This window comes from Sminthopsis crassicaudata, chromosome 4 (assembly GCF_048593235.1).
Source record: "Sminthopsis crassicaudata isolate SCR6 chromosome 4, ASM4859323v1, whole genome shotgun sequence".
Lineage (NCBI taxonomy): Eukaryota > Metazoa > Chordata > Mammalia > Dasyuromorphia > Dasyuridae > Sminthopsis > Sminthopsis crassicaudata.
Window position 1 is genome coordinate 223,991,906 of NC_133620.1, and position 16,369 is coordinate 224,008,274.

At 35.1% G+C, this 16,369-nt stretch overlaps 1 protein-coding gene across 3 annotated transcripts in view; it reads right to left on the bottom strand.

Annotated features, from left to right (window-relative positions):
- The window catches only part of CFAP206 (cilia and flagella associated protein 206), a 49,880-nt gene extending 34,721 nt beyond the window's left edge, over window positions 1–15,159 (bottom strand). For 2 of the 3 annotated variants that reach the window (XM_074310334.1, XM_074310332.1), the window contains exons 1-4: window positions 15,061–15,159; window positions 10,860–10,968; window positions 8,375–8,458; window positions 6,707–6,797 (exon numbers count right to left, since the gene is read on the bottom strand). In XM_074310334.1, the coding sequence (XP_074166435.1) occupies window positions 6,707–6,797; window positions 8,375–8,458; window positions 10,860–10,967 (283 nt within the window). In that variant the 5' untranslated portion in view covers window position 10,968; window positions 15,061–15,159. The remainder of the gene's footprint in view (window positions 1–6,706; window positions 6,798–8,374; window positions 8,459–10,859; window positions 10,969–15,060) is intronic. The other variant, XM_074310333.1, reaches the window with a different exon arrangement.
- Between the last annotated feature and the right edge of the window lie 1,210 nt (window positions 15,160–16,369).

The following is a 16,369-nucleotide window of genomic DNA, read 5'->3' on the forward strand; positions in this document are numbered from 1 at the left end:
GGTCACATGGCTAACAAGCATTAGAGCTAAATGTCTTTTGATTCCAATTTCAGGGTTTATTGTACTATACAATATTGTGGATGCCCACATAACAGACTCAAAATTCAAATAACATAAACATTGTAAAAATAACAATGAAACCTCTAATAAAAAGACAATCTTTATGGAATACCAATAAAAATACAATATTACATCATTCTATTTTTGTCATTTATCCAGGCCAAGCAATGTGTGTAGCAACAAACGCAGACCCAGGGCAAGATGCAGTCTCTATGGGGAAGAGAATCTACAGGAAGGACATTACCACAGTGTTGGCTAATCTGCCCTGATTGCAAGCCAGTAGATCAGCAGAGAAGTTATAAAATATCCAACACAAACACAAAAGGTAAAGAGTAAACCCAGAAACACCAGAATCTCATGGGACCCCTTGTGAAGGGACTAGGAGGTGCAGTGAAACTAGCCAGGGTCACTTTTATGAGAAAGACGATGAGGTGAGGTTGCGGAGATCCCACACGTCCACTCTCTTCACTTCTACCACTAAAGACCAAGAATAAAGACTTTTGCTTATACTGACTCTGGCTGATTCTAAGGTACCCAAGGGTGTTAGCATGGTCTCCACAGGACCTGGCCACAACCACCCAGCACCAGGAGTGACTCAGCCTGATTCCAGCACAGCCATTGTCATTTCTTGGTGTCTGTAGAGGAAACTTGGAAAGGCTTCCTTGCCCTAAAAGCAGATCTCAACTTTTTTTTAAAAAATGGGTAAAAAGGCAAAGCAAGCTTCAACTATAGATAGCTTCTATAGTGAAAGAGAAGAGTAGATTTCAAACCCTGAGGAGATTAAAACCAGATTGTCTCCAGATAAAGCCCCCAATGGTGATATAACCTGGTCCCCACCACACAAGGCTCTCCTAGAAGAAATTAAAAAGGATCTTAAAAGAGAGCTAGAAGAAAAATGGGGACAGGAAAGGAAAACTTTTCAAGAATGTTTGGAAAAGACATATAACTCATTAAAAGATAGATTGGAAAAAGAAAACAACTCTCTGAAAAACAGAATATGTGAAATGGAAAAAATAAGGAGCTTCCAGATAAACAATTTGTGAATTAAAAAAGGTAAAGAACTCCCAGGAAAACAGAATTTGTGAATTGGAAAAAGAAAATAACTCCATAAAAAATTCGTGAAATAGAAAAAAATCCCACAGAAAAAAACAACTCATTTAAAAACTCAATTGGACAAATACAAAAAGAAGTAAAAAAAAAAAAAAAGTAAATGAAGGAAATAATTCATTAAAACTCAGAACTGAACAAATGGAAATGAATAACTATATGAGACATCAAAAATCAGTCAATCAAAACCAAAAAAAAAAAAAAAAAAAAAAGAAAGAAAGAAAGAGAGAAAAAAATTGAAGATAATGTTAAATACGTACTTTGGAAAACAACCCACCTGGAAAATAGATCTAGGAGACATAATCTAAGGATTATTGTATTCCCTGAAACCATGATATAAAAAAAAGAGCCAAAACACTATTTTTCAGGAAATCATCAAAGAGAATAGCTCAGATGTCATAGAATCAGAAGGCAAAATAGCCATTGAAAGAATTCATCGAACACCTCTTGAAAGAGATCCCAAAATTAAAAATCCAAGGAATATTAAAGCTAAATTTCAGAACGATCAGACCAAGGAAAAAATATCACAAGCAGCTAGAAAAAAACAATTCAGATACCGAGAAGCCACAATAAGGATTACTCAAGATCTAGCAGCTTCCACATTAAAGGATTGAAGGGCCTGGGATTTGATATTCCAAAAGGCAAAGGAACTTGGAATGCAGTCAAGAATAAACTACCAGGGAAGAAGATGGACATTCAATGAAACAGGTGAATTCCATGTATTTCTGATGAAAAAACAGAGCTAAACAAAAAATTTGACCTCCAAATATAGGACTCAAGAGAAGTATTAAAAGGTAAAAAGAACTCTTGAGAACTATTTTTCTATTATGGATATACATAGAGAGTGCATGTATAATTTGATTTTACTGTTATAATATAAAAATGGAACTAGAGCTGGAAAGGGGATTATACCAGAAAAAAAGAGAAAAGTAGAGGTAAAGAGAGGGAAATTACATCTCATGAAGATGCAAAGGAAACCTATTGTATTTGAGGAAAAGAAGGGAGGGGGATGAACATTGTGTGAATCTTACTCTCATCAGATTTGGCTCAAAGAGAAACATATTTGGTTTACAGAGAAACTTCTCTCACCTTATTGAAAAGTGGGAGGGGAAATTGAAAAGGGAAAGGATAGGCTAAATAGAAGGGAATATAGAAACAGTAGGGGAAAGGTAAAAAAGGGGGAGGAACTCTAAAGGGGGAGGGATTCTAAAGGGAGAAGGCTGCTTGAGGCAAGTGGTGCCCATAAGTTAAATACTGGGGGGGGGGTAAGGGGAAAAGGAAAGAGAAAAGTATAATCTTGGGATAATAAAGATGAAAGGAAATACAGAATTAGTAGCTTTAACCATAAATGTGAATGGGGTGGACTCTCCCATAAAGCGTAAGAGGAGAGCAGACTAGATTAAAAGCCAGAATTTTACAATATGTTGTTTACAAGAAACACATTTAAAATAGTGTTATACATACAGAGTAAAGGTAAAAGGTTGGAGCAAAATCTATCATGCTTCAGGTGAAATTAAAAAAAAAAAAAAAAAAAAGCAGGGGTAGCCATCAGATCAAGCAAAAGCAAAAAGTGATCTAATTAAAAGAGATAAGGAAAGGCACTATTATCTTGCTAAATGGTAGCATAGATAGTGAAGCATTATCAATACTAAACATATATACACCAAGTAGTATAGCATATAAATTCCTAAAGGAGACGTTAAAAGAGTTACAAGAAGAAATAGATAGCAAAACTATAATAGTGAGAGATCTCAACCTTGCACTTTCAGAACTAGATAAATCAAACCACAAAATAATTAAGAAAGAAGTTAAAGAGGTAACTAGACTGCTAGAAAAGTTAGGTATGATAGATCTTTGGAGAAAATTTAATAAAGACAAAAAGTAGTACACTTTCTTCACGGCAGTTCATGGAACCTATACAAAAATTGACCATATATTAGGACATAAAGACCTCAAAATCAAATGCCTATTAAAAATACTAGGAAATATGGAAATAAATGGACTCTTCCTTAAAACAGTCAGTACCATCTTTCTGAAACTATCAATAAGCATCATATATAATGGGAATAAACTGGAACTATTCCCAATAAGATCAGGAGTGAAATAAGGTTGCCCATTATCACCATTACTATTCAATTATTATTCAATATTGTATTAGAAATGCTAGCTTTGGCAATAAGAGATGAAAAAGAGATTAAAAGAATTAGAGTAGGTGAAGAAGCCAAATTATCACTCTTTGCAGATATGATGTGTATACTTAGAGAATCCCAGAGATTCTACTAAAAAGCTATAGGAAATAATCCACAATTTTAACAAGGTTGCAGGATACAAAATAAATCCACATGAATCACCAGCATTTTTATACATCAGTAACAAAATCCAACAGGAAGAGATACAAAGAAAAATTCCATTTAAAACAACTGTTGATAGTATAAAATATTTGGGAATCTATGCCAAGGGAAAGTCAGGAACTATTTGAAGAAAACTACAAAACATTTTCCACACAAATAAAGTCAGAGCTAAACAACTGGAAAAATATTAAGTGGTTTTAGATAGGTTGAGCGAATATAATAAAGATGATAATATTACCTAAACTAATCTATTTATTTAGTGCTATACCAATCAAACTCCCAAGAAATTATTTTACTGACCTAGAAAAAATAACAACAAAATATATCTGGAAGTACAAAAGGTGGAGAATTTCAAGGGAACTAATGAAAAAAAAAATCAAATGAAGGTGGCCTAGCTGTACATGATCTAGAACTATATTATAAAGCAGTGATCATCAAAACCATTTGGTACTGGCTAAGAAATAGCCAAGTTTATCAGTAGAATAGGTTAGAGGACAAAACAGTCAATAACTATAGCAAGCTAGTGTTTGACAAATCCAAAGACCCTAGCTTTTGAGATAAGAATCCACTATTTGACAAAAACTGCTGGAAAAATTGGAAACTAGTATTGCAGAAATTAGACATTGACTCACACTTAACACCATATACCAAGATAAAGTCAAAATGGGTTCATGATCTAGACATAAAGAATGAGATTATAAATTAATTATTAGAACATAGGATAATTTACCTCTCAGACCTGTGGAGGAGGAAAGAGTTTGTGACCAAAGAAGAACTAGAAATCATTATTGATTATAAAATATAATTTTGATATTAAGTTAAAAAGGTTTTGTACAAACAAAACTAATGCAGACAAGATTAGAAGAGAAGCAATAAACTGGGAAAACATTTTTACAGTCAAAGATTCTGATAAAGGCCTCATTTCCAAAATATAAAGAATTGACTCAAATTTATAAGAAATCAAGCCATTCTCCAATTGATAAATGGTAAAAGGATATGCACAGACAATTTTCAGATGAAGAAATTGAAACTATTTCTAGTCATATGAAAAGGTGTTCCAAATCAGTATTGTTCAGAGAAATTCAAATTAAGATAACTCTGAAATACCAGTACATACCTCTCAAGTTGGCTAAGATGACAGGAAAAGATAATGACAAATGTTGGAGGGGATGTGGTGGAATTGTGAAGGAATCCAATCATTCTGAAGAGCAATATGGACCTATGCTCAAAAAGTTATCAAACTGTACATACTCTTTTATTCAGCAGTGTTATTACTGGGATTATATCCCAAAGAGATCTTAAAGAAGGGAAAGGGACCCACATGTGCAAAAATGTTTATGGCAACCCTTTTGTAGTGACTAGAAACTGGAAACTGAATGGACGTCCATCAATTGGAGAATTGCTGAATAAATTGTGGTATACGAATGTTATGGAATATTTCTTAGTTCTGTAAGAAATGACCAACAGGATGATTTCAGAGAGGCCTGGAGAGACTTACATGAATTGATGCAAAGTTAAATGAGCAGAACCAGGAGATCATTATACACCACAACAATAAGAGTATGCCATGATCAATTCTGATGGATGTGGCTCTCATCAACAATGACATGATTTAAACCAGTTTCAATTGTTCAGCAATGAAGAGAGGCAGCTACACCCAGGAAGAGAACTATGGGAAATGAGTATGGACCACAACATAGCATTTCCACTCTTTCTGTTATTGTTTGCTTGCATTTTTATCTTCCTTTTCAGGTTTTTTTTTCTTTCTTTCTAGATCTAATTTTTCTTGTGCAACACAATAATTGTATAACTATGTATACATATATTGGATATAACATATACTTTAATATATTTAACATATATTGGACTAACTGCCAGCAACGGGAATGAATAGGGGGAAGGAGGGGAAAAGTTGGAACAGAAGGTTTTGCAAGGGTCAATGTTGAAAAATTATTACTCATGAATATGTTTTGTAAATAAAAAGCTATAATAATAATAAAAAATTTTTAAAAAGAAAAAGATCTAAAGGTTTTTAGTAGCCTGTATCTTAAAATGAGTTAACAGTGGCATGGCAACAAACAAGCTAATGCTATCCTAGATACATCATGAAAGTAGGAATAATGTGGAGAACAATGGAGGTTATTGTTCCACTATCCTCTGTAATGCTCATGTCACACTTGAACATGTCATTTCTGGGCATCACTTTTGGGGAAAGAAAGATGAGCTATTCAGAAGAGGGTGCCTTAAATGATGAAGGGGCTTGAGATTATATTACAAGAATTTAGTTAAAGGAATTGGAGATGTTTATCTTGCAAAAGAATTGGGGGTTGGGAGATGAAAGTGGGGAGCATTATTGTTTCCAAATATTTACAGGGCCAACATCAAGAAGAATAGTGATTATATAAGCTCAGTTTGACCCTAGAGGGAAGAATCACAAGCTGCTATTGAAAGGTACACAGAAGCATATTTTTTAAAATTAATTTTATAATTATAACATTTTTTTGACAGTACATATGCATGGGTAATTTTTTACAACATTATCCCTTGTACTCACTTCTGTTCTGAATTTTCCCCTCCTTCCTTCTATCCCCCTTCTCCCAAATGGCAGGCAGTCCCATACATATTAAATATGTTATAGTATATCCTAGATACAATGTGTGCAGAACCGAATTTTTTGTTGCAAAGAATTGGATTCAGAAGGTAAAAATAATCTGTGAAGAAAAACAAAAGTGCAAATAGTTTACACTCATTTCCCAGTGTTCTTTTTCTGGGTATAGCTGATTCTGTCCATCATTGATCAATTGGAACTGAATTAGATCTTCTCTTTGTTGAAGATATCCAATTCCATCAGAATTCATCCTCATACAGTATTGTTGTTGAAGTGTATAATGATCTCCTGGTTCTGCTCATTCCCAGCAGCATATTTAAGATAGATAAAGGAAAAGTTTCCTCACAAAACTAGAAAGGGCTAATGCAAGAAGGTAATGGTTTCATTTTTATTGGACATCTTTTAGCAGAATCTGGACAGCTACTTTTAGAGGAATTTTGTAGAAAGCACTTTTAGTATGGTACAAGGTTGAATATGATGATTCTTGAAATACCTTCCAACTCTTAAGATTCTATAATCCTATGATATTATAATATATAGCTTAATAGAACATTTTAAAGTTAGGTATTAGATACATTACCTCGGTTTGTGTAATTCATATCAAAATAAACTTGCATCTTAATTGTATTCAAGGATGGATTTTTTTTGTCCAGTAGTCTATCAACACATAGCTAGGGAGGAAAAAAATTGCTTGTGTGAGTATCATCTTTGAACTACAGTTTCTGAAATGGGATTCTTCCCTAAACAGCAAAGCTCACAATTTAAGATCTTGTCTTTCTAGATTAAGTTGTGTTCTGAACCTGAATAATAATCCATAGAGAATAAGAAAATCATACCCCGCCCCCCTTCCTTGCCATTAGGACTGGGAGAATCGAGTCAGGAAAAACCTTAAAGCTCTGACCAATTTACATACCACTGTGTCATAAACTTCAGGTATATATTATCGAGGATAATTCCCCCTCCATTTGTGTATTGCCCCTTGTCTTGCAGTCTTTGACCTTTTTATCTTAACCTCTGTCCTGTCAGAGTTTGATCCTTTTCTGGAATTATGGCTTGTCTGCCCCCATCAGTGTCCTTGTTCCCCTTATCTGCCGTTGCCTTCTCAGCTTCTGTATACTGCTTGTAAACTCTGTTAGCTAAAAACCTACAGAAGTTCCCTGCCTTAGTTCCTCAGGGCCAGAATGATTTGGGACATGAGTTCCATTCATTTGGCTAGCTAAAACTCTCCACATTAAAAGATTAAAAAACAATCTGTCTTGCCTCAGTTTCTCTGGTATTACAGTGTATGCTAACATGAAGGAAAACAAGAATGACTATTATTGGTAAACAATGAAATACTTCACAAGTTTGTTTTTATGTCTATTTTTTTTTTACACTAGACTAATGATTCCCTTACAACTTATTTGAGTGGAAAAAAAAATCTAAGTCAAAGTCTTCCAAAATATCTTGATTGGATTCTCTGTTGAATTCCTGTATAATTGGTCATCTATACTTACAGCCATTCTCCTAGTCTGTAGCATGTGAGAACTACTTTTCAGTGGACAGAAATCAACCTTGAAGGATGCTAAGACATCTTGTCATTTCTATAGCCAAATTATCTTAGCCACAAAATTTCAGATCTCCATTAATGCCATTTCTTTCACCTTAACAACTTCTCTACTCCTATGTCTTATGCTTAAGGCAGAATGCATATATTCAGCCCACTTCTGATACCATTAATTGGGAAGAAGGTGGAGAAAAATTTTCTCCCATTTGTGTTAAAATCTAGACAACATTTCTCCATAGGTTTATAACTGCCTCCTCTTTACCTCTTTTACTATGAAAGTCAATTTCAGATTTATAATATCTTAGAAACATAGGTAAGACATCTAATTTGTTTTTACAAAATGATTAATAGTTAATATGAGAGAAATCAAAGATGTCTTGAAATCTTGATTTCTTCAGTTTCCAGAGTTGGTTTGTGAGCATTTCCACTTCATTTCTAAATTTTGGTGATTATTTTCTTCTGATTTCAGCTTTTCCCTTAGAAGACAAGCAATATCAACTTGAATCATAAAATTACATTGATCAGAATAGTAGCAGATCACAAAGCAATTTAGACAATTCTTTAACATTAAATATTATATCAATGTCAAGAGATATTAGTGTTACCCTATCAAGTTAAGATTAAAGTAATAGTAGAACATCTCTATGAGATAAGATAGAATGAGAATATGACTCCAAAATTGAGGATTTAAGTAATAATCACCTTAACAAGTTTCTGAACATCAGGTTTTGTGAGATTTCTATCCATGTTGAAGCCATTGCTTGGATCCAGAACAACAGCTTTTACCTACAAGATAGCAAAAAATGTTTTTATTAAGTGACATGATTATGATGAAATTTGTTTATTATGTTTCTTGAAAGACTAGGGTATTGTTATTCACACATCACCTATTAAAGTCCTACTACATGCAATGTATTGAGGGTTGAGGAGGAGACACACAAGTAAATAAGACAAATAAAATTAATAAAGAATATAAAATCTTGTTCAGATAAGATTTGTACACATAAATATAGGTAAGAATATGATAAGTATATAAAAGGGTCATAAAGTACAGTGAGATTAGATGAGGGAGAAATCATTTCCAGCGGGGGAAAATATCATGGTGGCATTTGATTGAAGCCTTGAAAAATATATGGGATAACAGGCGTTATACAATAGAAAAACATTGCTGTAATATGGCACAGTGGAAAGAGCAGAGGAGTTAAGAGGATCTCAGTTCAAATCTGGCCTCAGACATTTAACACTAGCTGTGCAACCCTGGGCAGGTCACTTAACTCCCATTGCCTAGCCAAAAAAAGAAAAGCATTAAAACAGCAACAACAACAATTATATACCACTTAGAGAAAAATTAAGAAGACGTAACTCTGAACTTTGCCACCATACCTGATTTACCTTATCCCTCTGTTATTACAGCCTCCTATTTCCAATAGTGAGTTCCTCCTAGAACTTCCATTTTGAGTAGTGTAAGGAATCCTAGTGAATCTTGGCCATATCTTTTATGAAACTTTGCATCAAAACGTACTTGCAGTTACTCATGGAATGCTAGGAAGCATAAAGAAGGAAGGCTGCCTTTGTTGTGTATTGACTGATAAGTTTCCTTTATTGCTGATCTATGTTTTTCTTGGAAACCTGACCAGTTCCCCCAGTAAATGCAATTATCCTAAAGGAATGAACAAATATTCTCCTCAAGATGAAACACCCTGCACCTGGAAAGCTGCTTTATCTCAAGAGTAACACATCGAGAATATTTAGCATAGTGCCTTCTTGTTCTCAGCTTATAAAACCCCCTTCATAGAAAGGTGAGAATCTCACCTAGGAAGGAATGAACACCTTGCTTGGGATTTTCTCCCACTCCAAGACTCTGGGGACCAGGGATTCCTTTAGCTAAGAAGTTCAGATGTAGGTGCTTCCTACATATGTTTTTGTATGTTGTATGTTGTTTGTTATATTGTCTTTATTGTTATTATGGCCACTATGTTTGTTAATTGTATATTACTTTTATGCTAAAAGTTTCTTTTTTTCCTTATGTCTTGTTTGAATCAAGGTTCTGAACAGTAATAAACTTGTACCCCCCCCCTTTTTAAGTCTGTGCCTGTTGAATGCAAATTCTGAATCTAGATTAATTTTAGGAACAAGTATGCAAATTAGCCATTCTTCATTATTCAGTTTTAGTCACAATTCCTCCCTAACTCCTAAACCCTTTCTCTGTCTTTCAGCTCCCTTGAATGTGATGTCCTTGACAGCAAGGAAGGCCCTTTTGCCTAAATTTATATCTCTAATAATTAACTTCATGTTTGACAACATAGTAAATGTCTAATAAATGCTTGTTGACTTAATAAGTGTTCATCAAATATATTCAGGGAACATAATAATATAGTAATCCATCAATCCAGTGCTAGAGCACAGAGTATGTATAAGAGAATAGTGTAAGATAAGGCTGAAAAAGTAGGTTTGGGTTAAATTGTGAAAGTTCCTTGAATTTGATGATTTATTTGATCTTTGAATTTGATTTTTATTCTTGTTATAACATTTGGCTCTATAAGAAGAGGCTAATTATACAGTTGGGTATATTATTCAGAACTATGCTTCTGTTTACATGTATTTATATTACTACAAAACAAGAGGAAGGGGAAAAATAAAATCAGATCATTTATCTTTAGGTTAATAATAATAGAATAGTAGGGTACAGAATGGAATAGTCAGAATAGTTTGGTAGGGGAAGAGGGTGAAATTCATGTCTAAGATTAGGGTTGAGGGTCATCTATATATTTTATTTATTCATGCTTTTATTATTCATGGATAATTGCAATATGAAAACTGAGTCAATGAACTTTTTTTTTAAAGGTACACATACTATAAAAGATCACAACCTAATTAATCAACAATAATTTATTCAGCATTTATTTTGTCGGAGGCATTATTCTAAACAATGGGAAAATAAAGACAAAAAAAATTAGATTCAATTCAAATTCACAAAATCTTTTTTAAAAAGTTAGTTTGTAAATACAAAATTTACATACCTCCAAGATGTTTCTTTCATATCCTCCTCTCATACCCCTATTGTTTAATATATTTTAAACTAAGCAAGATTTAGGAACATAAAGTACACATTTTTAAAGGGTAATTTTATACAATTAATATAAAAGAATAAAATATTAATACTAAACAACATTAATTTTATTCCTACCATAAAAGCCACAAGTGTTTCAGAAACAGTTTCTCCATAGTGTGCACATTCTTGTCCTATTTCTCGAATAATATTCTTTATAACACATTCAGCTTGGCTATAAGCCATCCTGGTAAAATAAAATAATTATAATTTTAAAATTTATACTTAAAATTTTTTCTTCAGTTTTCTTTCTATTACAATATTTAATACAACAATACTAATTATATATTTGTTAGCCTCACTAGCTTTTCATAAATAATTATATTGATGAGAAACATCATTTGCTGAAATTTGGACCATAAAGGACAAAATCGTTTTTTCCTCTATCCATCTTGATAGATGATTATCACAAAATTATTTTGAAACATGTTACTCTACTTATTATGCAATAAGATATATGTTAATTAACATAAAATATATGATGTATGGAGGAATTTCTGAGAAACTAAAGTAACATGTATAAAAGGAATACTTTTTAAGATATTAAAACTAAAAATTCTACAGTATTCCCTAATATCACATTAATAAACTAATAGTTAGCCTTTATATAGCATCTCCAAAAAGGAAATGGAAATAGATTGTCCTGTGACAATCAAAGGGGATATCTCTTTTAGTCATTGCTGGCAAGATTCTTCCCAAAGTTCTTAATAGGCTGAACCTTCACGTGGAAGATAGCCATCTACCTGAAAGCCAGTGTAGCTTCAGAAAGGAATGGTATCTGATAATATGTTTGCTTCTTGACAACACCAGGAGAAATGCTAGGAGCAGAACACAGGTGTCTATACAACATTCAGCAATCTGATGCTGGTCTTTGATGCTGTAAATCATAAGTGCTTGTGGAAGATCATGGCAAAATCTGGTTGCCTGGAGAATTTCCTCAGAATTTTATGACAGTATGCATGTTCAGGGGTCTAAATAATGGATAATGTTTTTGAACTTCCTCAGTCACCAATGGAGTGAAGCAGGGCTGAGTGCTGCTCTCATGTTTTTTAGAATGATGTTTTCATTGATGATGTCAGGTGCCTTTAACCAGGACAAAAACAGCTACTACTCTGAAGGTAAATTATATATAACTTGGAAAGGCTACAAACTAAGACTAAAGTGGACTGAGAATTGGTGTCCAACTTTTTATTCACAGAGGATTTTGCACTCATGAATTTGCATCCTCTGAAGCTGAGATATGCAACAAAATATGGATCTATTTTCTGCCACTTCTGCTATTCGTGCCTAACAATTAACAGCAATAAAACAGAAGTTCTCCACCAGCCAGCACCACACCATCCATATGTGGAACCAGCAGTTAGAGCAAATGGAGACATTCTGAATGCCATGGATAAATCCCCTCACCTTGGCAGTATTTTTTGAAGGGACATACACATAGATGATGGGGCTGATGCACACATTACTAGAGCTAGATAAGTGTTTGAGAAGCTCCGAATGAAGGTGAGGGAGGGAAGAGGTATTACTTAGGCTGCCTACCAAACTGAAAATCTATAGAGCCTCTGTGCTGATCTCATTGTTGAATGTAAAACCTACATGAGTTCCATGCTAAGAAACCGAATCACTTCCCATTTGATTTGTCTTAGGAAGATTCTAAAGATCACCTAGCAAAATAAGGTTCTTGACACTAAGATGCTTTCTCTAGAGCTGAACTTCCAAAGTCTACTGCAGAGAGCACAACTCCAATGGGCTGGCTATATTGACTGAATGCCAAATGTATGCTTGCCTAAAAGACAATTTTACAGAGACCTCACATAAGACAAATGTTCACATGGGGGTCAGAAGCAGTGATACAAGGACATTCTTAAGGTCTCTCTGAAGAACTTTGGAATCAGTTATGAGACATGGGAGACATAAGCACAGGACTACCCAGCTTGTCTGCTAGCAACAATGTACTATTCTCTTAAGCAAAACAGAATTGTAGTAGCTCAAAAGAAAGGAGAGAAATGTGCAAAGTTACAACATATCTCCTCTCCAAATGTTTCATGGACTATTTATGCCTGATCTATGGTACTCTTCTGAGTTTGTGTTGATCTGATGAGCCACAGTTAGTCACACTATACCTTGATTCCCTGCACAATGATGACATTTTGGTCTTCTGTAAGAACACGAAACAGTTTCTCCATAGTGTACTCATTTTTGTCCTATTTCTCGAATAATATTCTTTATAACACAATTCAGCACTTTAAAGTTTGCAAAGCAAACTTCACTGATATAGCTCAAAACCTCTCTAAATCTTAGTATGTAGTTTGCAAGAATTGCTCTGGCCAATTTTATTTTTTGGTAGTAATTTCATCATCCTGTATCTAACTTGGTAATGATATTCTATGAGTTTTAGAGACTGGATCTTTAAGAACGGATAATTCATCACCAGATTCATGTTCAAAGCCTTTTAAGTTTGGCAAGAACTATAAGTCTGTGCCTTTCTCTGGTAAAAACTTTTGAGAAATCTGAAACACCCTTCTGCCATGAAGGACCAGAAGTTTTCAGTCAAAAATGATGCCTCATGGAGTATAAAATTCTTTTGTTTTGGTTTTGGTTTGGTTTTTTGAGAGTTAATTGAAGTTAAGTGACTTGCCTAGGGTCACACAGCTAGTAACTGTTAAGTATATGAAGTGGTATTTGAACTCAGGTCTTCCTGCCATCTAGCTGCCCCTAGAGTATAAAATTATTAAGAATTGTGAGGTGAATTTTGTTATCCATAAGTGTTTTCCGTATTTTATATTCATCAGGGTTAGGTGTATCACAACTGCCAATCCATAGGCAGAAATGTCCTATAAAGGCAAATAGTCCTGGATTTGTAAACCTTGGACTTCCTCACTCTGTTGTTCATGTCTGGTCTTATACAAGTTGCTTAAGCTCTCTAAATCAATTTCCTTCTCTGTAAAATGAGGAGGTTGGACTAAATGATTTTCTAGCTGTAAACCCTATATCCCCTGTCATTGCTATAAGTTGAACAAAGTGTTGCTAATCTGTTTAATATTACTCATGGATGAAATATTCATTGATATCCTTCAGACACTTGGCTAGGACAAGCAACTTCAGATTGTCTCCACTCACAATTCACAAACTGAGACACAGGACATCAGAATTGTAATGGCACAAAGAATCAGACTCGACTAGAATTTAAGTTTCTTGAGTTTAGTCCCTTTCTTCCCCCCTGCTCTTCCCTTCTCTTCTCTCCTCTTCTCTCTCTTCTCATCCCTTCCTCTAATTCAACCTCTGTTGCCTTCCCTTCCTTCCCAATTCCATCCTTACCTATCTTTCCTTCCCTTTCTTCCTCTCCTTTATTCTACCCTTCCCTCCCCTCCTCTCCATTTCCTTCCCTTCCCTCTATCTTTGTAATACTGTGCTACTTCACTTGCCTCATAAGAATGTTCTTAATTTTACTATCTGGATGACTTTGGCAAAAACCACTTCTGTGTCCTCATTGTAAAATGAAGCGTTTGGCTCAGATAGCCTCTGAGATGCCTTGTAGTTTTAGAGGCTAAGAATTCTCTTCTCCAGGGTCTTTTAAAAATTGATCAGTAGCCTCTTAGATTTAGTGCTGGAAAAGACTTCAGAAAAGTCCGTCCCCCCTCACTCCTCATGAAGAGACTGAGACCCAAGGGACATAAATGACTTTATTAAGATCACACAGGTAACTAGCGACCAGCTAAGATATGCACACTCTCACACACAAACAAGAAAACATTCTATTTTGCAAAGTATAAGATATATAGGACTTTGTTCAATCCTCACAACAGGAAGGTGCTATGATCACTATTCACATTTTATAGGTGAGGACATTGTGATTGAGGTTAAGTTTGAAGACAATGAACTTATTAAATGCTTGTTTAATTGAACGGGATGGGATCCCAGGAATTATCATACAACCTTATTATTTTAAAAACCAGAAAAGGGAGGCCAAGAGAAGTGGACAGATTTGTCTTATGATCCATAGGTAGGAAATAGATAGAGTCAAGATTTGAAGTGCTCCCAAACCTATTTGACCGCTTCCCTGCTCGGAGGAAGCTCTGCTTGTCCTTGCAGTTCCCTACGTGGGGCTCATTCTTCAGCTCACCCCGCTCCAGACGAAGATCGTCCCTGCTGCCTCTGGGGTCCCTGACTTCAAAGCACAGGATCGGCTCAGCCCTAGGACCCGCCACCCCGACCTAGCGTCTCCATCCTAGCCTCTCCAGGATCCTCAGCATCCTCCACCGGCGCTGCCCAAATATACCTGCAAATGATCTGAAGGCGCCCACCTCGCAGTCCGGCCTCAGCCTCTGCCTCTGCCTTCTCCTCCCTCTGCTCTGTTGTACTCAGTGCGTTACCAAGGAGACCGAACGCGGCCCGGGAGTGGGAGGGGCTCATCCTGGAGTTCTTTCCTAGGAAGCCCCGGCCAGTGACACTGATGTGTATCTCGCCACTGGACCCAGACGGTTCCAGAGGAGAGAGTGAGGCTGGTGACTTTGCACAGCCCTGCCTCACTTAAATCCAATTCACTTGGAGAACGAAGGATAAACAAACTGCAAATAGCCACAGGAATTTCTAGCGCCAAGCCCTGGAAGGATGGAGCCAGCAGAACTCTGACACTTACTTGGCTCCTGAGTTGGAAGAGACTTTTTCGTGGGAGCAGAGGATCATCAATTGAAAGCTGAAAGATTATCCTGGAGGTCAGGGAGACCAACTTCTTCATTTTACAATATGGAAAACTAAAGCACAGATTGTTGATGTTGTGTCATTTTCAGCTATCACTTGGTGATCCCCATTTGAGGTTTTCTGGGATGATTTGCTATTTCCTTCTCCAGCTCATTTTACAGAGGAAGAAACTAAGGCAAACAGGGTTGAGTGACTTACTCAGGGTCACACATCTAGTGTCTTAGACCAGATTTAAACACAGGAAAATACACCTTCCTGACTCTAGTTTCAACATTCTATCCATTATGATACTTAGCATTGGTATTGCATTGGTCAGAGTTTCCTCATCTGCAAGTTCCCTATAGCACTGAAATAATAGGCCTATATCCCTAATAAAGGCCAGAAGGAGAAATGCATTATTCAGAATATTATAAAGAGCAGTACAGGATATTAACAAAAGAAAAAGCTATATTATGCATGAAAGTCATCCTGGAAATGAAAACAATTTCTTCAACCTAAACAGAACTCTAATAAATAACAACCTAAATTCATTTTTGGCTCATTTTATTGGATATGTGAAATATTTAAATACTTTAATACAGTAAATACAGATTTCTTTTTTTTAATTTTATAATTATAATAATTTTTTGACAGTATATATGCATGGGTATTTTTTTTAAAGCATTATACCATAAATACAGGTTTCTGCAAAATGTGCTACAGTCTCTTGTGATTCCCTTGTGAACAAGGCACTGTATTGAGCTATGGAGATATACACAAAGGCAAACAAAGAACAAAACAAAACCAGGGAAAAAGAAATATTAAATAGTCCAAATTTACAAGATCTTTAAAAAATTCAATGGTGTTTTAAATACAAAATTTATATACCTTAAAGATATTTCTTTCTT